Genomic DNA, 24,181 nt, shown 5'->3' with positions numbered 1-24,181 from the left:
AGTTTGGAACTTGGTGGTGAGTGTTGCAAGGAGGACAGACAATTTTTACACGCTTCAACACTTGGCAGTCCCATTCTGTTTACTTGTGTGGCCTACCACTTTGTAGCTGAGCCATTGATCTTCCTAGACGTTTCCACTTCACAATGACAGCACTTACAGTTGACCGGGGCAGCACTACCAGGGAAGAAATTTTAAGAACTGACTTGTTGGAAAGGTGGCATCCTATGACGGTGCCACGTTGAAAGTCACTAAGCTCTTCAGTAAGGCCATTCTACTGCCAATGTTTATCTATGAAGATTGGCTGTGTGCTCGATTTTATACACAACAGCTGTGGCTGAAATAGCCAAATCCACTAATTTGAAGGGGTGTCCATGTACTTTTGTATATATAGTGTGATTGTCTCCCTAGCTATCTTAAGATGAATGCACTTACTGTAAGTTGCTTTGGATAAGAGCATCTGCTAAATGACTGAAATGTCAAATGTACATGTTTTACATACAGATCACATATTACTGTATTGAATAATTGAACTTTATAAAAAAGTAGTGATTTGTTATATGTTATATTTGAGTGCGTAAAACCTAGCAGTACTGCTTATTTCTATGAGAGTGAGGCGGATATAAAGAATTTAGGGAAAAAAACATGATTATTTGTTTCTCTGAAATGAAATCATCAAGTGACAGATTTTAAACAAATACATATCTGTCATTGAACAACCCCATGCAATGATTAGATAGTGAAAAACACATCAATCTCTTTCATAATTTCTTTAAACAAAATATTACCTGAATAAATATATAGAGTTTTGGAATGAAACATTGCATTTTAGCTAATTAGCAACTTTGCAACTACTTACTACATTTTAGCTACTTTGCAACTACTTAGCATGTTAGCTGACCCTTACCCTAACTCCTAACCTTAACCCCCAACCTTAACTCCTAGCTGAAGTAATGTTAGCCACCTAGCTAAAGTTAGTCACAACAAAATTAAATTCGTAACATATCATACCTATCATACAAAATGGATGATGGACCTCCACAAATTAATACATACCATACGAAACATAACATATCATACAGTATCATACTAAACGGAGGGAGACACTCATCAGTTTAATGTTCTCTGTTCCTCTCCAGCCAATTCAAAAAAAAGAAACAGAAACATTGTCATAAAGAATGGGCCCTTTCTTTGACAGCTCTATTCTGTTGGGTCAGTTTGTCAATCTAGTGCTCTGTATACCCAATGGCAGCAGTGAAACAACAGGAGAATCCTGATGATTCTATTGACTGAGATTGGAGGCAGGGGATGATGAAGTGTTCACGTTTCTAATGACTTCTTAATGAAGAGGCTTACAGCACATCAAATAAATATGGAACAGTTTCATCTGGTATTCACACAGGTTCTTCCAGTCGTATATAGAATAGCGGGCGTAATAGACCGAGTGCAAATGCATAATCACTCTGTTAACAAGACTGATGAGGGCAGAGGTCGTTCCAAAAACGTTGGTACTCAACCTGTGGTATAAAACCATTACTGCAGCTCTTCAAATGTGTGTGCTCTGCTCAGAAAGAACGCCAGGACTTTAACCAAACGTCACGGTTTATTTGAAATCACCTGTTAAGCAAACGGACATAAAGGACACTCTTTGTACTTTCCCCCAGCACTGAGACAATAGCGGCTTTTATTACAATGCTTCTCAGGTAGTGTACCAACACCATCATATCCCCTCCTCACTCTTAATAACACGTCTTTTATGAAAATATTACAAATACAAATGTCGATTGAATCATCAACAGGACTGTATTGTGTTCGTTCGTCGGTCTCTCTCGCCAGGCTGGTAAGAAGCCAATGGCACGAAAGACTTTAGGTACCGTCCATATTAAATCAAACACATTCCCCCTCTGGTGATGCGACGCTGTGGATTGTGTTACTTCAGAGCGTCAGCCACTTCACATGAAAGGTTACTGGAGGCTCTAATGATAAGAGTTGCTTGGTGCTGTGGTGGAGTAGAGCCTAGAGTGGATGTGTCGCTTTGTCCAGAAGAATCAGTGAATATAATGTCACTTAGCAGACGCTTTTATTCAAAAAATGTACAGTACAATGAGAGCCTCCATTTTTATTATGTGATCAATGCAGTAATTGAACCCACTACCTTGGCGTTGCTAGAGTAGTGTTCTTACAAACTCTGCCACACAGGACCACTATCTAACAGTCACATTGAAGGACACTTTCAAGGTCTAGTCGTTACCTATAGTCTCATACCAAACCTCTCCTCAGGGACAGCCATCCCTTCCATGTATTTTAACTATTCCAGAGCTAGCACACCTGATTCAACTTGACAACTTATGATCAAGCCATTGATTACTTGAATCAGGTGAGTTAGTTCAGGGCTACAGCAGGAAAATAGTCCTGCAGCAACAGGAAATGTGAATTATTATGGTGATTATAATTTATGGACCTTTTTGTAGTGGTTGATACATTTTTTGTTGTGGCAAATCAAGCCTGACATTTTAAAGTGGAAATGATAAACTTTAGAATAGTTTCTAAACTTTGAATACACTACAACATTCTCAACAACAAAAGGGTGATCAAATTAAGATCCTACATCTGTAGGTACTACAACCACTTGCATTATTGTTGTACTACCAAGAGGAGGAACCCCAGGAATGGTCCGTAGGATTCCCCTCGTGTCTCTATGAGAGCCGAGAACAGAGTCAGCCGAAGTCCGTCTGCTTGAAAAGTGTAAGTCATTGTTATGTTCAGAAGGGCACACAGTGACAAAACTATTGAAAAAGGGAACATTTGAGTTTGGGTAGTACTTTTCCGTTTTGCCAGGTTTTAAACCGATTTTTCGAGGGTGGAGGGTGCGGCGGAGGGGGTCTCAGTACCGCCCCTTCACGCCCAGTTCCTGCTCGGCGGTGTGCTCGATGGAGGCGTGGAGAACACGCACCTCCTCCTGGGTCAGGGTCCTCTCCATGTGGCGGTAGGTGATGCGATAACAGTGGCTGTGCTTCTGCGTCCTGTGGGGAGAGAAGAAGAGAGACAAGGGTTAGGAGGACCGAGAGGGATCAAAAGAGGGTGTAGGTCACAATGGATTTAAAAATAAAATAAAGTCAGCAAAAAAAAGAAACGGCCCTTTTTCAGGACCCTGTCTTTCAAAGATAATTTGTAAAAATCCAAATAAATTCACAGATCTTCATTGTAAAGGGTTAAAACACTGTTTCCCATGCTTGTTCAATGAACCATAAACAATTAATGAACATGCACCTGTGGAACGGTCGTTAAGCCACTAACAGCTTACAGACGGTAGGCAATTAAGGTCACAGTTATGAAAATTTAGGACACTAGGAGAGGCCTTTCTACTGACTCTGAAAAACACCAAAAGAAAGATGCCCAGGGTCCCTGCTCATCTGTGTGAACGTGCCTTAGGTATGCTGCAAGGAGGTATGAGGACTGCAGATGTGGCCAGGGCAATAAATTGCAATGGCCGTACTGTGAGACGCCTAAGACAGCGCTACAGGGAGACAGGATGGACAGCTGATCATCCTCACAGTGGCAGACCACGTGTAACAACACCTGCACAGAATCGGTACATCCGAACATCACACCTGCGGGACAGGTACAGGATGGCAACAACAACTGCCCGAGTTACACCAGGTACGCACAATCCCTCCATCAGTGCTCAGACTGTCCGCAATAGGCTGAGAGAGGCTGGACTGAGGGCTTGTAGGCCTGTTGTAAAGGCAGGTCCTCACCAGACATCACCGGCAACAACGTCGCCTATGAGCACAAACCCACCGTCGTTGGACCAGACAGGACTGGCAAAAAGTGCTCTTCACTGACGAGTCGCGGTTTTGTCTCACCAGTGGTGTTGGTCGGATTTGCGTTTATTGTCGAAGGAATGAGCGTTACACCGAGGCCTGTACTCTGGAGCAGGATTGATTTGGAGGCGGAGGGTCCGTCATGGTCTGGGGCGGTGTGTCACAGCATCACCGGACTGAGCTGGTTGTCATTGCAGGCAATCTCAACACTGGGCGTTACAGGGAAGACATCCTCCTCCCTCATGTGGTACCCTTCTTGCAGGCTCATCCTGACATGACCCTCAAGCATGACAATGCCACCAGCCATACTGCTCGTTCTGTGCGTGATTTCCTGCAAGACAGGAATGTCAGTGTTCTGCCATGGCCAGCGAAGAGCCCGGATCTCAATCCCATTGAGCACGTCTGCGACCTGTTGGATCGGAGTGTGAGGGCTAGGGCCATTCCCCCCAGAAATGTCCGGGAACTTGCAGGTGCCTTGGTGGAAGAGTGGGGTAACATCTCACAGCAAGTACTGGCACATCTGGTGCAGTCCATGAGGAGGAGATGCACTGCAGTACTTAATGCAGCTAGTGGCCACACCACATGTCTGTGGAGCTTGTTCAGTTTATGTGTCAGTTGTTGAATCTTATTATATTCATACAAATATTTACACATGTAAAGTTTGCTGAAAATAAACACAGTTGACAGTGAGAGGATATTTATATTTTTGGAGACTAATGAACAAACACAAGAGCTATGTTTGACCTCTCCAGTGAGATCCACATGGACAATCCCAATTAGATCAGACAATATTCATGTTGTCTACAATATTTGTCACATCCCTCCATTCATAAGGGATATAGAAAATACATTAGGTGAGATATTAGAGCCTACAGTAGTCAAGATAATGGATTATGCATGCACACACACAAATGCACGTGCCCACACACACACACACACACACACACACACACACACACACACACACACACACACACACACACACACACACACACACACACACACACACACACACACACACACACACACACACACACACACAGTCCCTGTCTCTCTAGGGGACAGTAATGAGGATCTTCAAAGTACAGCGAAGGATGAACATGAATAACGGTAGTATCCGTCACATAAAGTAGTTCGAAAGCTAAGCATGGCCCTTTTGTCATTTCCATATTGCGGTGCTCATTGAAACCAACGGCTGAGATTTTTATTGTGCCACAAAGCACCTAGCTAAGACAAAATGTCTGAGAGAAGACTTCTGAAAGACAGAGCCTTGGGATTCCATAGCCCAAACCCCATGGGATCCCTGATAAAATCAAAGTTGGCTTCATACCAGCAGACTCCCACTGTCAGGAGGACACATCTGGTGTCTACTGTTGCAGAGATAATAATTCAAACAGAGAAGTGGTGACAAAATCACGCAGTGGTTTTAGTCACGCAAACACTGAGGCAGGCTGTGGCGACTGACATCAGAAAGTGTCAACTGTTTTCTGATAAAAGTCCTAATTTCAAGCACATTCCTCACTGGTCCTAATTTCTGTATACTTCACTTTATACACATCACAATATGGGGGTGCATTTTTTAAAAACAGTACAGACGGCGGCTCCTCATTACTGGGAAAACAGAGGCGAACTGTTTTCCCTGACAATGCAGATATCCACTGGAAATGAGAAGCCACAATTACGACGAAGCAATGGCGACACTCAGGCCGAGTTTAGCCACGTTTAATCAGGAAACCCTTTAGGGTCATAAACGGGAGCTCCGCTCTCGCCTTTCATTTCTCTCCAGCTCCGGCAGACAGGAGAATAGATTACATTTCTCCAGCTTTACAGTGTTCTATACGGTGGCGGGGGCTGTGCCATAGGTGTCGGTTTCTTCCCCCTACTATCTGAAAGGGCAACCTTGTTTTACAGAAAACTCCTCCTCGTGGGCTGCCACGCTAAGAATAGCTGTAGCCCGAGAGAGTGTGATCTCTGGGTAACCTTGTCGGGAGGTGACTGACAGATGAGAAAATATAATTTAGAGCGCACAGCACGGAAAGAGATAATTGGTTTATTGGACCGACATCCTCGTTAAAGCGAAAAAAAGATGAAGAAAATAAAATCACACTCTCAGCTAAAGAGCTACTGTGGGCAGCTTCGTAAATACCAGCCCTGACAAATTTATGCCTCCACTGATTGCAAATGAGACATTGCATGGCGCTCACACGCAGCTATGTCTTTCTATACTTCTTGGGGACCAATCAAAATCCTATTTTCCCTAACTCTTAAGCCTAAACCTAACCTTAACCCCACCCCCCCACCACAGCCAAAACCAGCTAATAAGAAAACCTTTTTTCCCCCTCCAGCACTAAGCTTGCACACTGTTCTTCTCCCTCTCCCTCCATCATTGACTTGACATGTCAATGTATGACAATACATACTGTAGACACGCAAATCATGAGCTAATGGAATTTGCTCCAAACCAGAACTGTCTATTAATGATAATAGAGTGCAGACCATAACTTTCAACTGTACAGGAGGGAAGGGGACATTTCCTGAGGCGATTCCGACATGATAATGGAGAAATGAATTATTCAACGTCCAAACCCATCAAAAATAATCAATGATTGGCCATGACACCCCGTTAGAAATGGCATTTGTTGTCTCCATTGTCTCCATCCACAGTGGTTGGTTCATGCATAGCTTCCCTCGTTTCTCTCTCCCCACTCCTCCCCCGTCTGTCTTAGCAAAAAGAGTATCTGACATTTCCACAGAACGCGCAGTTGTTCAATAATTCAGTGCGCAGAAGAAGAACAGTGATCCAAACACACAATACAATCACTATTTATTGTAGAAGTCTCCATTTTATTGCCCTGCAGAATTTGGTTTACAGTCAGCCAGTCGGTTGTTGGTTATTCACACTAGCTTCTTCCAAAGGGAGAAAAACAGAGCTGTCCAGGAGCATAGAGGATTGGGGCCTCCAAGGCCGGCAGGGCAGATGTGAGAAAACTATCTAACAAAGATTAGGGTGCTGTAATCTGGAATGTACAGTATGTTCAGGAAGAGTTATGTCGTGAAGAAAAGTGAGCTTTGTTGTGGCGGGAAACTCAAGTCAGACAGCAGACAATGTCAAAACAAAATGTTCAATAAAATGTGTGGTCAAACAAATCCAGTTCTCCTGACACGTTGTGCTTTTGTTGATTACAAGTTGTGTAACTCTACAGGCCACACTTTTCAGGAGTGAGTAGACCTATTTTCGGTGTGTGAAGAAGGTATCCAGCAGACTGCTTCACAAACTGGTTGTAATGTGGTTGTAATTATGACGTCATTATAACCTATTGGGTAAAGGGCTAGGACTTGTTGTGTATCTACAGTCACGAGTGACAGAGCAATTAGATCAGCGATGCTTAGGGGGATGTTTGGAGGAGTTGGGCTGGGAGAGGGGTCAGTGGCTGGCTGAGGGAAGAGAAGCTGAGAGGGGGAGAGTAGCCCAGTGCCAAACACACAGGAAGCAGGAAGTCCACTCTAATTGGTCCCAGTCAGCTAGAGAGACTGCTTAGCCTGGGACAATCATATACCACTTTTCTCTCTCACTTTGCCTTTTATGCTCTCCAACACTGACTGACTGACAGACACACACACACTGCTCCAACACAGACCCGGTGCCAGGATAAAGATACTAAGAGGGCAGTTGAATTTGGCGAGGGGGATACATTTTTGGGGGTTCTTGCATTGGAATGATATTGAATCCTGCTTATATAATCACGCTATACCAATATAAACCAATATAAACAAAGTTCAAATACTGAGACTCCAAGATCATTGAGGGCTTTTAAAATGTGCGGCTTCTCTCTGCTGCGCTGTATTAGCACAATGGACAGCGCGCTACAGCTAGGCCGTTTTGGTAATGAATATAGGCTACAAACAGCCTATGTGAATCTAGCCGTACACACAACTGTTTTACCAAAATAATGCAAACCAAATGCTGAATGTAGTAACCTAGTTATTCATGCATGCAAACAAAAAAACTGAATAGCAGTTTGGCTTAAAATACCAGCACAACTGAATGCGAATAAATGCAACAGAACAAAACAGCGGTACCAAGTAGTAGGCCTAGTAAATAAAATATCAGGTTCATAAAGGCATGACACAATCTATATTTAGGCTAGTTACATTAACAGTAAAGAAACACAGTAAACATAAGGTGATTGGACATCAAAATAACCAAAACATAGCCTACTACAGCCTATTACAGTGAGATGCAGCCATGCACAGCTGTCTTGCCAAATAGTAGGCCTATACAGGCCCGCTTCATACATGGAAAATTATGCTGCTCGCTCTTGAGTTCAGCAACATGTTGTGATATGGCACAATACACTTCTGTGAATCAAATTCGACCCACGTAATCAATTAACCTGTCTGGGCTAGGGGGCAGTATTTTCACGGCTGGATGGAAAACGTACCCAATTTAAACAGGTTACTACTCTGGCCCAGAAACTAGAATATGCATATTATTAGTAGATTTGGATAGAAAACACTCTGAAGTTTCTAAAACTGTTTGAATGGTGTCTGTGATTATAACAGAACTCATATGGCTGGCAAAAACCTGAGAAAATTCCAAGCAGGAAGTGGAAAGTCAGAGAATTGTAGTTCTTCTTTTGATTCTCTATCGAAACTACAGTGTCTGTGGGGGACGTTGCACTTCCTAAGGCTTCCATTGGCTGTCTAAAGCCTTCAGAAAGTGGTTTGAGCATTTTCCTGTCACTGGGCAGATAATAGGAGCTCAGTTTCTGAGTGGTCTGCCTGGCAACAAAGGGATTGGATATGCTCGGTCCCGCGAGCGCGCCCCTCCTTTTTCTTCTTGAATGAATATGCTATTGTCCGGTCGGAATATTATTGCAATTTTACGTTCAAATTACCATAAAGATTTTAAACAGCGTTTGACATGCTTCTAGGTACGGTAATAGAACATTTTGACTTTTCGTCTCTCGTTCCGCGCTCGCGCGTTACCCTTTGGATAGTGACCTGAACGCATGAACAAAACGGAGGTATTTGTACATAAATATGGATTATTTCGAACAAAAACAACATTTCTTGTGGAAGTAGCAGTCCTGGGAGTGCATTCTGACGAAGATCAGCAAAGGTAAGAGAATATTTCTAATACTAATTCTGAGTTTAGGTTGCCCCGAACTTGGCGGGGGTCTGAATAGCTCGCTGTGATGGCTGAGCTATGTACTCATTAATTAAGCTAAAACTCATTAATTAATTAGACCCAACAGACAAGTAGGGCTACAAAACAACTCGTCTTTGTCTGATGGTAATGCAACAGTTAGTTCATTCATCTTAAGATAGCTAGGTGAGAATTCACAGTCATAGTACCATAAATTCCGGACTATAAGCCGCAACTATAAGCCTCGAGGCTTAAACAATGACGCGGCTAATATATGGATTTTTCCCGCTTTCAATTTTTTTTCTCCAACAAAACTTATTCTGTGACGTGCTCAGTTTTTTGGCGGCATGAAGCTTTCATTAGACCAATGAAATTGCCGAACGGGTTACGGTCAAACAACTTTTTTGTTTACTGTTTAGATTAAATCGAGCGCTCTCAAACTTCCCATCATTCTGATTACGGTAGTCATTTTGTCACCCTCATCATGGCAAAGACACGGAGAAATGCATATGATGCAGCTTTCAAGTTGAAGGCGATTGATCTGACTGTTGGAAAAGGAAATAGAGCTGCTGCACGGGAGCTTGGTCTTAATGAGTCGATGAGAAGACGTTGGAAACAGCAGCGTGAGGAATTGACTCAGTGCAAAAAGACAACTAAAGCTTACTGCAATTTTTTTTTTTTTGTTACAAGCCGTGTTTCGTCAAAGCCTATTTATTTTTGTTACAAGCCGTGTTTCGTTAAAGCCTATTTATTTTTGTTACAAGCCGTGTTTCGTTAAAGCCTGTGTAAAGTTAATTTGTTTCAATGTACCGGTAGGCACCTGCGGCTTATAGACATGTGTGGCTTATTTATGTTCAATTTTTTATTTATTTTTTTAATTCAGTGGGTGCGGCTTATATTCAGGTGCGCTTAATAGTCCGGAAATTACGGTAAGTACATCCCCAGTAAGGAAGTTATCAGAAATGTCAATGCTAGTAGGAAAAGATAATGGCAAGTTTTTATTTGTATTTATGTAAAAAAAGACCAAAATGTCTTAATTAAGATGCTCTTTGAAGAGGTAGGGTTTCAGATGTTTTCGTAAGAGAGGCAGGGATTCTGCTGTCCTAGCATCAGGGGGAAGCTGGTTCCACCATTGGGGTGCCAGGAGAGAGAAGAGCTTTGACTGGGCTGAGCAGAGGCTGACCTCTCGTAAGGTTGGGACAGACAAAAGACCAGAGGAGGCAGAACAGAGTGCTTGGGTTGGAATGTAGGGTTTGAGCATAGCCTGAAAGTATGGAGGGGCAGTTCCCTTTGCTGTGCCGTAGGCAAGTACTATGGTCTTGCAGTGGATGCGAGCTTCAACTGAACATCAATGGAATGTACGGAGGAGCGGGGTGACACAGGTGAACTTTGGAAGGATGAACACATGTGTGAAGGAAGGTCATACTCTACGGATGTTGTAGAGCATGAACCTGCAAGAGCGACTCACTGTTTTGATGTTTGGAGAGAACGACAGGGTGTTGTCCAGGGTCACGCCAAGGTTATTTTCACTCTGGGAGGGGCCACCGTGGAGTTGTTGACCGTGATGCTGTCTTCAAGATGTCTTGACGCCGGCAGGCCTTCCCTGGAAGGAAGAGCAGCAACGTCGTGTCGAGGTTGTGGTTGAGGTGGTGGGCGGACATCCAAGCTTAGATACCGTATCTGTCAGGCACGCAGAGATGCGTGCCACGACCTGGACGTCAGATGGGGGGAATGACAAAAGTAGTTGAGTGCCATCTGCATAGCAATGACAGGAGAGACCATGAGAGGATATGACAGAGCCTAGTGACTTGGTGGATAGAGAAAAGAGGAGAGGGTCTAGAACCGAGCCCTTGGGGACACCAGTAGTAAGAGCATGTGTTGCGGACACAGATCCTCTCCAAGCCACCTGGTAGGAGCGACCTACCAGGTTAGATGCAATCCAGCCCTGAGAGGTTGGAGAGGATAATCTGATGGTTCACGGTGTCGAAGTCAGCTTTGGCAGAGACGGAGAGCCTCTGCGACACAGAGGACAGCAGTCTCAGTTGAGTGACCTTTCTTGAAGCCTGACTGTTTAGGGTCAAGAAGATCGTTCTGAGAGAGATAGCGAGACAGCTGGTTAGAGACAGCACACTAAAGTGTTTTGGAAAGAAAAGAAAGAAGGCATACAAGTCTGTAGTTATTGACATCAGAGGGGTAGAGTGTTGGTTTCTTGAGGAGGGGAGCGACTCTGGCCATCTTGAAGTCAGAGGGGACACAGCTAGTGGTCAGGGTTGAGTTGATGAGAGAAGTGAGGAATGGGAGAAGCTCTCTAGAGATAGTCTGGAGAAGGGAAGAGGGGATGAGGTCGAGTGGACAGGTTTCAGATTTTCATCTGGAGAGAGGGGAGAAAAAGGTCAAGGCATAGGGTAGTTCTGTGCGAGTAGGACCAGTGGACTCAGTAGACAGTGAATGAGGAGCAGATGTCATCAACCGTTTTTTCAAAGTGGTTGACAAAGTCGTCCACAGAGAGGGAGGAGGTGGAGGATTAAGGAGGGAGAAGGTGGAAAGTAGTTTCCCAGGGTTGGAGCCAGAGGCTTGGAATTTAGAGTGATAGAAAGCGGCTTCAGGAACGGATACAGAAGAAGAGAAGGCAGAGAGTGGAAGGATGATAGGTCCTCCGGAAGTTTAGTTTTTCTCCATTTTCACTCAACTGCTGGCAGCCACAGAGCAGGAGGGGAGGGTCAAGCCGGCTGGGAGGAGAGGGGACAGTGGGAGTCAAAGGAGGCAGAAAGGGAGGAAAATTTATCAGAAGGGAGAAATGATAGGATAGATGGGGAGAGAGTAGTGAGAGAGAAAGAGTGAAGATTGTGACGGTGCATGAGCATCTGGGTAGGGGCTGAGTGGGTAGGGTTTGAGAAGAGAAAAAAAAGTAGTGATCAGAGACCTGGACGGGGTTGCAGTGGGATTAGTAGGCAAACAGCCTCTAGTAAAGATGAGGTCAAGTGTATTGCCTGCCTTGTGAGTGGGAGGTGGCTGGGTAAGGGTGAGGTCAAAAGAGGAAAGAAGGGGAAAGAAAGAGGTGTAAATAATCGAAGTCCGGTGTCGGGAGGTTGAAGTTGCCCAGTATAATGAGTGGTGAGCCATCGTTGGGAAATTATCTTATTAAGGTGTCAAGCTCATTAATTAAGGAACTTTTCAAGGGCACCTGGTGGGCCCATAGGTGACAATGTTAAGCGTGAGTGGACAACTGACAGTGACAGCATGGAATTCAAATGAGAAGAAGTACCATTTAGGAGAAATGAGTATCCCTGTGCCACCACCATGATGAACAGATGCTTTCGGACTATGAGAGAGCAGCTGGAGTAGCAGTGTTCTCTGTGGTAATCCATACTATAAATGTGCATTGTTGCTATCAGTCTTGCCTTACCTGCATGCCATTCAAATTGACAATAACGAATATTTTGTTAAGCCTTGATGTGTCATACTGTAAATTAAGGTAGGAGGTTTCATCAGAAAATCACCAAGTCTTGACTGAAAAAGTGTTGATACACTGAAACTAATTTAGACACGAACCCGGCGGAACCACCTGGTGCACCAGTCGCTCACATTCCCTGTTAAATTCAACAGTGTATCTCCCCTATCTGCACCGATGCCCCAGATCTCCAAGACAATGAGTGAAAGTTACACATCCCACATGTCAAATTAATGTGCCTAATTAGAGATAAATAAAGAATGAAAGAGGGAGAGAGTGAAGCGAGAAAGAAAAAGAGGGGGAGAAAGCGAAAGAGAGAGAGAAAGAGATCCTCTCACTATGAGAAGAAGAAACTTTTCAAAGGCCCCAAATTAAAATTCAAGCTCAGAAGTCTCCCTGTGGAACAGCAGCGACTTGAATTATTAAGATCTCTGTCACAAATGAGGGGGAAACACATTTTGGTGGTGGGCCCATATAAAGAAGGGGTCCCGTAGCGCCAGACATGCAAGGGGCTGTATGATTATGATCATCGTTCCATAAATGCATCACTGATTGGAACAGAGGGGTAGTGGATTGACGTCAAAGCTAGCTTAACACTGACAAGGTCTCTGTAGAGGGATACACAATTGAAGATGTTGATGTATTTTCATAAACATCTTAACCTACTCATCTGATGTACAGTGCCTTCAGAAAGTATTCATACCCCTTGACTTATTCTGAATTTTGTTGTTACAGCCTGCATTCAAAATTAATTAAATATATACTTTTTAATTATATTTATATTCACACAATACCCTATGACATAGTGAAAACATGTTTTTAGAGATTTCAGCAAATGTATTGAAAATTATATACAGAAACATCTCATTTACATAAGTATTCACAGCATTGAGCCAATTCATTTTAGAATCACCTTTGGCAGCTTTTACAGCTGTGATTCTTTCTGGGTAAGTCTCTAAGAGCTTTGCACACCTGGATTGTACAATATATTAAAGAAGCAATAAAACGGTCCTTCTTTAGACTAGTTGAGTATCTGGAGCATCAGCATTTGTGGGTTTGATTGCAGGCTCAAAATAACCAGAAACAAAGCACTTTCTTCTGAAACTCGTCAATCTATTATTGTTCTGAGAACAGCGCAAACGGGCTCTAACCAGAATAGAAAGAGGAGTGCCCCAGTGCACAACTGAGCAAGAGGACTTGTGAGGCACCTGTTTCTCAAACTAGACACTCTAATGTACTTGTCCTCTTGCTCAGTTGTGCACTGGGGCCGCCCACTCCTCTTTCTATTCTGGTTAGAGCCAGTTTGCGCTGTTCTCAGAACAAGAATAGACTGACGAGTTTCAGAAGAAAATGATTTGTTTCTGTCCAAAAAGTTACCAAATTGAATACAGAAATACAGATCCACTCACTGTCATGATGATGAAATCTAAACTAGAGCTTTATTACAGGAAGGTTAGGGGGTAAACCCTGCTGCAGTCCAAAGTGTCTCTGCCAGGGCCAGACAGAGTTTTGATCAAAATTATCTGTGTTCATTTTTAATCCGGTGAATACCATCGGACTGATCAATTATTAACCGAACCTAGAGCGTGACATACAGTATCTGGGTTAGATTAGGCGGTTTTATGTCACCGGTTCCTCCAGTGATCAAAAGTTGTACAGAGAGCAGTCACCAATGTTACAACGTAGTGTACAAACTACGGGAGGAAAGTTCAGATGCTTGTAAAAGGATCTTAAATTCATTGTTCTTTCTCTTATTTGTTCCTAACTGGTTTCGCTCTCTCTCATAAAATACCTGGTAATGATTGTAAATGTTTCGTAATTTCTCAGACATTTCTTCATTCATTCATTACTGTAACTCAACTAAAGTCTTTTGTATATTGCTATTTATCTTATGGAGTCAGATAAACATTTTAAAAGGCTAATTGCTTAGTCTTAATACAAGTCGCATGTGAGGTATTTATAATATCATATATACTGTATATACACATGTCAAATATTACTGCCTACCACACACACACACAATTTACCCACGCTCAGGTGGATATGGCTTGTTTCATGGGGTCTGGTCTTGGTCTTGGCCTGGATCTCCAGAGTTCCCATCTTGACTTCATCTCTGGTTGGCCTTGAGAAAACCAGCAAACGATTCAGACTGCTAGCCTATAACTAGCTACTGCTATGACAGCCATGTGATGGTAGCTAGAGTAATAAAGCATGCCTACTTTTCTCACCACATTGACCAAGAACATACTGAATCGTTGTGTGCCAAGGTTTACCAGACATGAAGACGTTAACTACCTTTAAGATGACATCGGTACATGGGGCACTGCTACGGCACTGTAAATAACTCGAGGCTTGGGTTCGCCGTGGGAGGAGGGCTCCACTGCAGGGTTTTTTTTCTGATATATGCCTTGATGACCTGAACCTCCGGTGGGGCCTGGAGACCCAGGCTCGGAATATATGAGTAATAAATACTCCCTCCCCTAGAAGCGAGGCCCTGGCCAGTGAGATATTGACAGTTTGGGATAAATCCCGCATGGGCAGCTGGACAGAGCGGCGAGCCTGAGTGGTGAGCCTGAGCTCAATTATAACGTGACCCTTACTGTCGTCATCATGACAGGCTCCCAAGACAACGCTTAGGGGGAGAGCGACAGCTGAGATGAATCACTCCATGTTGTACATTACATTACAGCGTGGCAGGTGGATTTGGCATTGCTTCTGAGTGTGTATGCAGCCAGAGTGTGTGTGTGTGAGTAGGTCAGTGAGGGGTTACAAGACAATACGCTTCTCTCTCCATCTGATTGAATTCCCCTGCTAGAGGCCGAGACAAATTACGGTGGGAGCAAAAGGATGTGAGCAGGCTATATAGACCTAGCCTAAACACACAAAGGCCCTCTGCTGTACTCTGCATCCACTCCCTTCTCCTTACCCAGACTACAGGGTTCAGTTCTATCAAACTAGATAACTAACTATGCATCGATCATACATGCTGCTAAAGCAAAGCCATCTGCTTTATTGGAATGCTTATGAAAGAATATAGTTGGAGCACTTATCTAGACATCTCTTCTTTAACCATTAGTAATGATAATCGGCACTCACATACAACAAGTAATAGTCAATGCAAATTATTATTATTATACCCATTACCGATTTAATTGTCCGTAATTGTCATACTGTCGCTTGTTTTGTCAGCTATATGTTGTCTTCAGTTTGCCAAGGGTTCTAGATGAACTTCTCATTGGTTCCTTTATTCACAGATCTAAAACCACATTACTGCTAATCAGATTGGAGGGAAACTGATACCACTTCTGTACATTGTCCATAGTAATTTTTCTTGCATGAGTTGTAAATGCCTATTGATAGAGCATCTGATACAGAATAATAGGCATATTACCATGTAGCAATTACTTTTTTAAATTTTGTTTATGAAACAAAGTCTGAAGTAAGTGAGATGATTTTGGCATGCTAGTTGGGTCATGCTAACAGAGATCCTACCATTACTAGTGTTTTGTTCTCAACATGTAACGGGTGCTAAGCTGAGCTAACTGCAACAGGTTTAGTTTTTCCAACAAAATGGGGGCTCCTCTGGGATTTTGGTTCCCATTAGTATGGTAATCGCTCTAGTCACCTACTCTGAAGCACTGTTGTACCTAGATATTTGAGTGTTTAAAATACACTCCTTGCTTTAAACAACAAAAGCTTAGCTGTGTGATCAACCCAGTCAATATCACATGAATGAGCTCAATGTTTCCATGGATTTGAACTCTTTGTTTCAGTTTGCCATCAGATGTATGGATCTCAGTGATTTAAGTGGTGGCAATGCCAATAACTCTTGCAAGATGATGCATGGCACAATATACAAATATGAAGGGCTATAGATGTGCTTATCTATGCAGGCTATGAATGCTGCAGGCATAATGAGAAATAACCAAAAATATACCAATGGTTATGCTAATGCATCAGTATAGCAATGCTGATGGTACTGAATAACACATGAATAAAACATGTTTGTCTTAGAATATATTAAGGTCCTGGCGGAAAACAAACCAATCACAAAGAAGAGAGCCTGAGGCGGGAATCTAAATCGATGTTTCACCGGACCCCACATTACCAAAGATGTGGCTGCCCGTGTGGGTGCCCAATGGTTAGAGAGGAGGGTATCCACACTGCTGCGTGCTCAATAATTAATTGTTGATACAAGGTGCATCGGAGTGATGGTGACAGCTTTAATTTATTTCAACCCAGGTGTTGGGAGTACTTGAAGTTGGTGAAATATTCAAGGGAAAAGGGGGGCCAGTTGAGTCAAGTATTTCTCACCATGATGGGCTGTCTAGCTATAGCTTGTGTGCTTCAGATGGAAATCACAAAATCTTGTCAACTACACATCAAAAAGCTGGACAGTGAGATGACATTTGGCGTTGACACAGCTGACGAATTTCTGAAAAGCTGGAGCTGTCATTACACTACCATTGTCGGATCTAATATTTTGTGGGTGATCGTATAATTTCTCTCATTTCTTTAACAATTATTCTAGGACTGATTGTGAAAATGACCTGTCAACGTCAGTCAACTGCTAGTCCTGATGACATTTGCTCAATGCATTTTTGAGCATACTCCAGAAGACATAAAACAATTTATTGAAAAATCCTCTCAGGTGATGCACTACTGCCCTAGTACTGTACATTAGCTCAAAAACATGCAATCACATCTGTGTACTGTGTAATCCCTAATGGTATTGTAAACTACAACCGTGAACTCCCTGAATTTACAGTACAGTAGCGACAGGTGCTTAAGTGTGGAACTAGCCATAGCACAGTAATGGAGCTAGCGCCTAGCTAAGCTAATAACAGTGACAATGGTAAGGTCCTGGTTGTATGAGGGGTCTGTTCAACACTGCCAGACTGTTCCAAACATAGAAGTATAATTACTAGAACAGACATTCCCATTTAAGTTACTCCCATTTAAGTTGCTCTCCAACGAAACTACTGAAAGAGCTGCTTCCTGTGCTTGGCCCTCCTATGTTGAACATAATAAACGGCTCTCTATCCAGCGGATGTGTACCAAACTCACTAAAAGTGGCAGTAATAAAGCCTCTTGAAAAAGCCAAACCTTGACCCAGAAAATATTTAAAAAACTAAATCGGCCTATATCGAATCTTCCATTCCTCTCAAAATTTTTGGAAAAAGCTGATGCGTAGCAACTCACTGCCTTCCTGAAGACAAACAATGTATACGAAACGCTTCAGTCTGGTTTTAGACCCGATCATAGCACTGAGACTGCACTTGTGAAGGTGGTAAATGACCTTTTAATGATGTCAGACCGAGGCTCTGCATCTGTCCTCGTGCTCCTAGATCTTAGTGCTACTTTTGATACCATCGATCACCACATTCTTTTGGAGAGATTGGAAACCCAAATTGGTCTACACGGAAAAGTTCTGGCCTGGTTTAGATCTTATCTGTCGGAAAGATATCAGTTTGTCTCTGTGAATGGTTTGTCCTCTGACAAATCAACTGTAAATTTCAGTGTTCCTCAAGGTTCCGTTTTAGGACCACTATTGTTTTCACTATATATTTGACCTCTTGGGGATGTCATTCAAAAACATAATGTTAAATTTCACTGCTATGCGGATGACACACAGCTGTACATTTCAATGAAACATGGTGAAGCCCCAAAATTGCCCTCGCTAGAAGCCTGTGTTTTAGACATAAGGAAGTGGATGGCTGCAAACTTTCTACTTTTAAACTCAGACAAAACAGAGATGCTTGTTCTAGGTCCTAAGAAACAAAGAGATCTTCTGTTAAATCTGACAATTAATCTTGATGGTTGTACAGTCGTCTCAAATAAAACTGTGAAGGACCTCGGTGTTACTCTGGACCCTGATCTCTCTTTTGAAGAACATATCAAGACTGTTTCAAGGGCAGCTTTTTTCCATCTACGTAACATTGCAAAAATCAGAAACTTTCTGTCCACAAATGATGCAGAAAAATTAATCCATGCTTTTGTTACTTCTAGGTTGGACTACTGCAATGCTCTACTTTCCGGCTACCTGGATAAAGCACAAAATAAACTTCAGTTAGTGCTAAATACGGCTGCTAGAATCCTGACTAGAACCCAAAAATTTTATCATATTACTCCAGTGTTAGCCTCCCTACACTGGCTTCCTGTTAAGGCAAGGGCTGATTTCAAGGTTTTACTGCTAACCTACAAAGCATTACATGGACTTGCTCCTACCTATCTTTCTGATTTGGTCCTGCCGTACATACCTACACGTACGCTACGGTCACAAGACGCAGGCCTCCTAATTGTCCCTAGAATTTCTAAGCAAACAGCTGGAGGCAGGGCTTTCTCCAAGAGAAAGAGAACTCCATTTTTATGGAATAGTCTGCCTACCCATGTGAGAGATGCAGACTCAGTCTCAACCTTTAAGTCTTTACTGAAGACTCATCTCTTCAATGGGTCCTATGATTGAGTGTAGTCTGGCCCAGGAGTGTGAAGGTGAACGGAAAGGCTCTGGAGCAACGAACCGCCCTTGCTGTCTCTGCCTGGCCGGTTCCCCTCTCTCCACTGGGATTCTCTGCCTCTAACCCTATTACAGGGGCTGAGTCACTGGCTTATTGGTGTTCTTCCATGCCGTCCCTAGGAGGGGTGCGTCACTTGAGTGGGTTGAGTCACTGACGTGGTCTTCCTGCCTGGGTTGGCGCCCCCCCTTGGGTTGTGCCGTGGCGGAGATCTTTGTGGGCTATACTTGGCCTTGTCTCAGGATCGTAAGTTGGTGGTTGAAGATATCCCTCTAGTGGTGTGGGGGCTGTGCTTTGGCAAAGTGGGTGGGGTTATATCCTTCCTGTTTGGCCCTGTCCGGGGGTATCGTCGGATGGGGCCACAGTGTCTCCAGACCCCTCCTGTCTCAGCCTCCAGTATTTATGCTGCAGTAGTTTATGTGTCGGGGGGCTAGGGTCAGTCTGTTATATCTGGAGTATTTCTCCTGTCTTATCCGGTGTCCTGTGTGAATTTAAGTATGCTCTCTCTAATTCTCTCTTTCTCTCTCTCGGAGGACATGAGCCCTAGGACCATGCCTCAGGACTACCTGACATGATGACTCCTTGCTGTCCCCAGTCCACCTGGCCATGCTGCTGCTCCAGTTTCAACTGTTCTGCCTGCGGCTATGAAACCCTGACCTGTTCACCGGACGTGCTACCTGTCCCAGACCTGCTGTTTTCAACTCTCTAGAGACAGCAGGAGCAGTAGAGATACTCTCAATGATCAGCTATGAAAAGCCAACTGACATTTACTCTTGAGGTGCTGACTTGTTGCACTCTCGACAACTGTGATTATTATTATTTGACCATGCTGGTCATTTATGAACATTTGAACATCTTGGCCATGTTCTGTTATAATCTCCACCCGGCACAGCCAGAAGAGGACTGGCCACCCCTCATAGCCTGGTTCCTCTCTAGGTTTCTTCCTAGGTTTTGGCCTTTCTCGGGAGTTTTTCCTAGCCACCGTGCTTCTACACCTGCATTGCTTGCTGTTTGGGGTTTTAGGCTGGGTTTCTGTACAGCACTTTGAGAGATCAGCTGATGTAAGAAGGGCTATATAAATACATTTGATTTGATTTGATGGGTGAACTGGCAGCCATATTGAGTGTACCCATGAATGTCCAGGTCAAATTGCAGAGGGGCTTTGTGCCTTCTACTAGTTATATTTCTATGGTTCCAACATCAAGGCCAATGTCCCATCGCTTCCCAACAGCAGCCCAGCGGGGATAATGCGTCATTAGGCCAAGTTCACTGGGTTTGTGAACGCATTTGACATTAGCCTGAGCGATTTACCCAGAGATTAACCCTGCCCATTCCCGTTATTTCACTGAATTATTTATGCCTGTTTATTTTATAGCTGCCAATTCCTGACTCGTATTTCCTCCTAAATTGTTTGTTAAATGTTCTACTTGACCTTCATCTTTCTTTTTTAAAACACCACAACTTCTTCCATGGACAGTTTCTGCATTTTTTACACTGGTTTTAAGAATCCACTTCTTCGATTGAGCGGATGCATGAAATCAACATGGGATTGCGGGCCGACTATCTATTCACTGTCCATTCCCCCAATGGAATCAACAATATGGAGACTGAAATAGAGTCCCCCGGCCTCTACTGACAACCATCATTCAGGTCAGTGAGACTGTCAAGCATTGTATTGCTCTCAAGATGCAGGCAACAGTGACGTGGCAGCAAGCAGCATCGGTAGACACCGGCATAAATGTTTAATTCGGCTGTGGCATTCCAGCAGATGAACAATGGGCGATGACTTGAGAATTGATTTATTGCCGATTGCCGAGACAGGGGTGGACCCTATGCCGTTATTGAGGTCAGGTTTTCACAGTCCGGGTGTTGGAGGAGCCGTGATTGCTTTTGGGCTTGTAAACCCAATGATATCCCCAGTGGTTTTTGCATAAACAGACGAGAGAGCAATCAAACTGAGGCTTTCCAATCCGGCCCACAATTTGAGTATCCAAATTACCCAGCGGGTCAATCATTTCATTTGGCTAGACTGGCATGACTCACTAATAATGGTTGAATATTTTCCCGGTATTTTACAAATGCTCCATCCCAAGAATAAATCACTTTTCTCCCAGGTAACCCGGTATTTCCCAGAAGTGTCATTCAAAAGCATTATAAAGAGTATAAATGTCAGGATTTGATTAGAGCTTTGATCAGCATGAAAACTCTAACCTGATGCTACCTGAGCCTGATGAGCCATATTTTAAATACATTTTATGAGCATTAACGACATTCCATGAACCCAAGCCCAAAAAAGCCCAAATGATTGTTTCGTTATACAATACATATGATATACAGTAGGTTACTGTACATTAAGCATGGCAGAAAAATATAAAAGCCCATAGATGTAGCCCTAGCTACAGTATATGCTCTCTTGGATAAATAAATGAAACTAGTTCCAGTAGGCTAATATTTTTGAGTGTGAACTGTATTACTGTATTGTATGGACTGGAATTATGCACATTGCTCCAACCATGATGAAGCAGAAGAGAACATGCGATTCTAGTGCAGCACATGCAGCCTACAAAGTTACAAGTATAGGCTAGCAAAATTGGTTTTAATTTGGAAATATAATAGGGTCTATAATGGGTCAAAGATGTAGAAGGTTTTCAAAGTAGCAAAAGAATAAAACAGCAATTACAAATCCCTAAAATACTTTTATGTTCATTGGAGTGTCACCTATGCCCTTATATTTGTTATATTCAAGAATAAAGCCAATAAATCATTTTTATTGTAATTCATATGAATGTACACTAGCAAAATGTCATTCAGTCTAACACTGTTTATTTTATTTATGCCCATTTTTCATAATCACAAGTTATATATCTATGCTTAGACTGGCAGAAATATAACTACCCAGAAAAAAATGACATTTTATTTTGAATCCCACATATTTGATGTGTCACAGGTACAACATAACATTTGTTGAAGTTTTTTTTACAAAACTTCCGGCCTTACACTGAAAAAAATGCAAAAATCTATGAAAATATCTTTCACTTCATCCTTTGAGATTTGTTTTTGTCTCTCTCTGAGTCAATAAAACAAAGTTGTTGTATTTTAATAAAGTGCTGGCGTTATAGTGTATGACAATATTTTGTTACCCTGAATGACACATATCACTATGGCCCACAAAGATTGATTAAATGTGACTCCTTCAGCAATAACAATAATGATCCTATTGACTATTATTAGTAGCAGCAATAGTATTTTTCTTTTAGCTATTTTTTAAGTTATAAAAAACAGGATAAGATGTTTAAAATGTGCAGGATAGCTGAACTTAGATCGCTTCCATACTAGAGCAAGAGAGAGAAATGACCCATACGCCACACACATAAAGAACATGGGTTTTACTATGCAACATAGTTAAACTGACACATGAGGTACAATTTAATTCACATAGGATTAAATCAGCATTGAACATTTCAAACAAAGCATTAACTAAAAAACATTTCAAAAACATTGTGAAAGAAAACTGTCGTTTTGCTTCATCACGAAACAGTGGATATGTTTCTCAGCCATTTGAAAGAAAATGCATAAAAAATAATTCCACCAACATCAAAACAAAACATTTTGAACATCAGAATATTAACCAAATCCATTGTCTGAACATCAAATGGAACTCATCAACGTTCTCAAACTGAACTCATCATTCAATATCTTTCAAAGATGGATTTCTTTTTAGATTGCTTGTGTATGTTGTTTTCTTGTGTAGGCCTATGCAGTATTCTGTAGCCTAACTGGTGTGTAACTTGGAATTTGGAGTAATAAAGCTTTGTAAACTTTTCCCAGTCAGAGTAGCAGAGTTTTCAATTTCTTCGTTTTGTAGTAAACGGCTCTGGTTCGGAGATTACTGCTTGGACATCCAACTTGAAGTAGTATGTGAAGTCCTTAACTTGGGGCCATGCAAATGAATTCTTTCTTTCAGCTGCTTGTTGCATGCAACTGATTTCCATCTCCTCTCCCACAACCTTCAGAACTTGGCTGACAAATGACTGGTAATCGTAATTGACTATTATGAACTTTCCTTTTAAGTCCTCTGGTGGTTTCACCGTCGTGGACAGGCTGTCTTCTGTTTCTAAATTTTGGTTCTGGAAGTCCACCTCTATTGGAGCATTGCACTCACAGGAGATGCCTGCTCGGGAGCAGAAGCGGGACACCTTTCCAGGTTCATTTGAGATGATCTGGTGGATATTTAAGGTCCCTTTGACAGCTGGCAACTCATTTGGAACTGCTTCATTAAATCAGTTAATCTCATCCTCAGCAATCCAGAAGTACTTTACGCTTGACTGCGTTTTCTCCAGCATGGTGTAGAGCTCCTTTGGGCTCTGGAGGTCACCGCCCTTTTTGACAAACTCATCTGCACAACATTTTACGGAACCACCAACCCCATCGGGTGCATCTTTTCCGTGGGACTTCTCAGAAAAATTTCACGTTACCTCTTTGAAACCCATGAGAAATGGCACCGTGCTCTCCCTTTCTCAAACATGTTTTGTTACTATTTCATTGCTAATAAAAATCACTTTACTATAGTTTGAGCCTGCGGCAACACTTTGTTACATTAACTTACATTATTACATTATTATTACATGATAGTTAATGTTGTAATTATGCATTGTTACTATAACTGCTACATTTCTATTCAATGCAGGTACACAAATGCAATTTCAAGATACCTACACAAAATAGCTACATAAAATCACCATCAAACTACTTCAATTCAAACTTGTACAGTCTCAATTTTTCAGAAAGTGCCCCAAATGTGAAGCAGCTATTAACTAATATAATTCATAATTGTGTTTGTGTGTGTAATATTATAGAAACTAGTATAACTAACAGTAGCATGAAACCATGAAAACAATACCTTGATTTTCTTCTGGCTAGTCTTTCCTTCATAGCAACTGGATCTGCGTTAATCTTGTCTGTGCCTTGCAGCCCTCTCCTTATTAGACAACGGCATCTACAGTATAAAGATAATGTGCCTTGAAATACCTTAAAATGCGATAAAATAGTTTAAAATGATACTCAGTATTCATACAACAAGTAAATATGAATTACACGATTAAATGTTATAAACTAGTGAAAACATGGGATAACAAAGCTACTGTCATTCAGCATAACGGGTGACACTGTGGTTTAACATGAAACTTTTGTTGTGCTGAAGGACAAAAGCGTGATACTGAAGGACGGATTTCATACATAAACCTAT

The 24,181-nt window shown here is 42.4% G+C and overlaps 1 protein-coding gene across 2 annotated transcripts in view; it reads right to left on the bottom strand.

The window, feature by feature from the left end:
* Window positions 1-1,581: 1,581 nt before the first annotated feature.
* Window positions 1,582-24,181, bottom strand: part of fars2 (phenylalanyl-tRNA synthetase 2, mitochondrial) — a 150,588-nt gene continuing 127,988 nt past the window's right edge. The window contains exons 8-9 of one of the 2 annotated variants that reach the window (XM_045702156.1): window positions 23,837-23,932; window positions 1,582-3,020 (exon numbers count right to left, since the gene is read on the bottom strand). In XM_045702156.1, the coding sequence (XP_045558112.1) occupies window positions 2,882-3,020; window positions 23,837-23,932 (235 nt within the window). In that variant the 3' untranslated portion in view covers window positions 1,582-2,881. The remainder of the gene's footprint in view (window positions 3,021-23,836; window positions 23,933-24,181) is intronic. The other variant, XM_045702157.1, reaches the window with a different exon arrangement.

Source organism: Salmo salar, chromosome ssa19 (assembly GCF_905237065.1).
Source record: "Salmo salar chromosome ssa19, Ssal_v3.1, whole genome shotgun sequence".
NCBI lineage: Eukaryota > Metazoa > Chordata > Actinopteri > Salmoniformes > Salmonidae > Salmo > Salmo salar.
The sequence above is the reverse complement of the archived record's forward strand: the minus strand, read 5'-3'. Positions and strand labels throughout refer to the sequence as shown.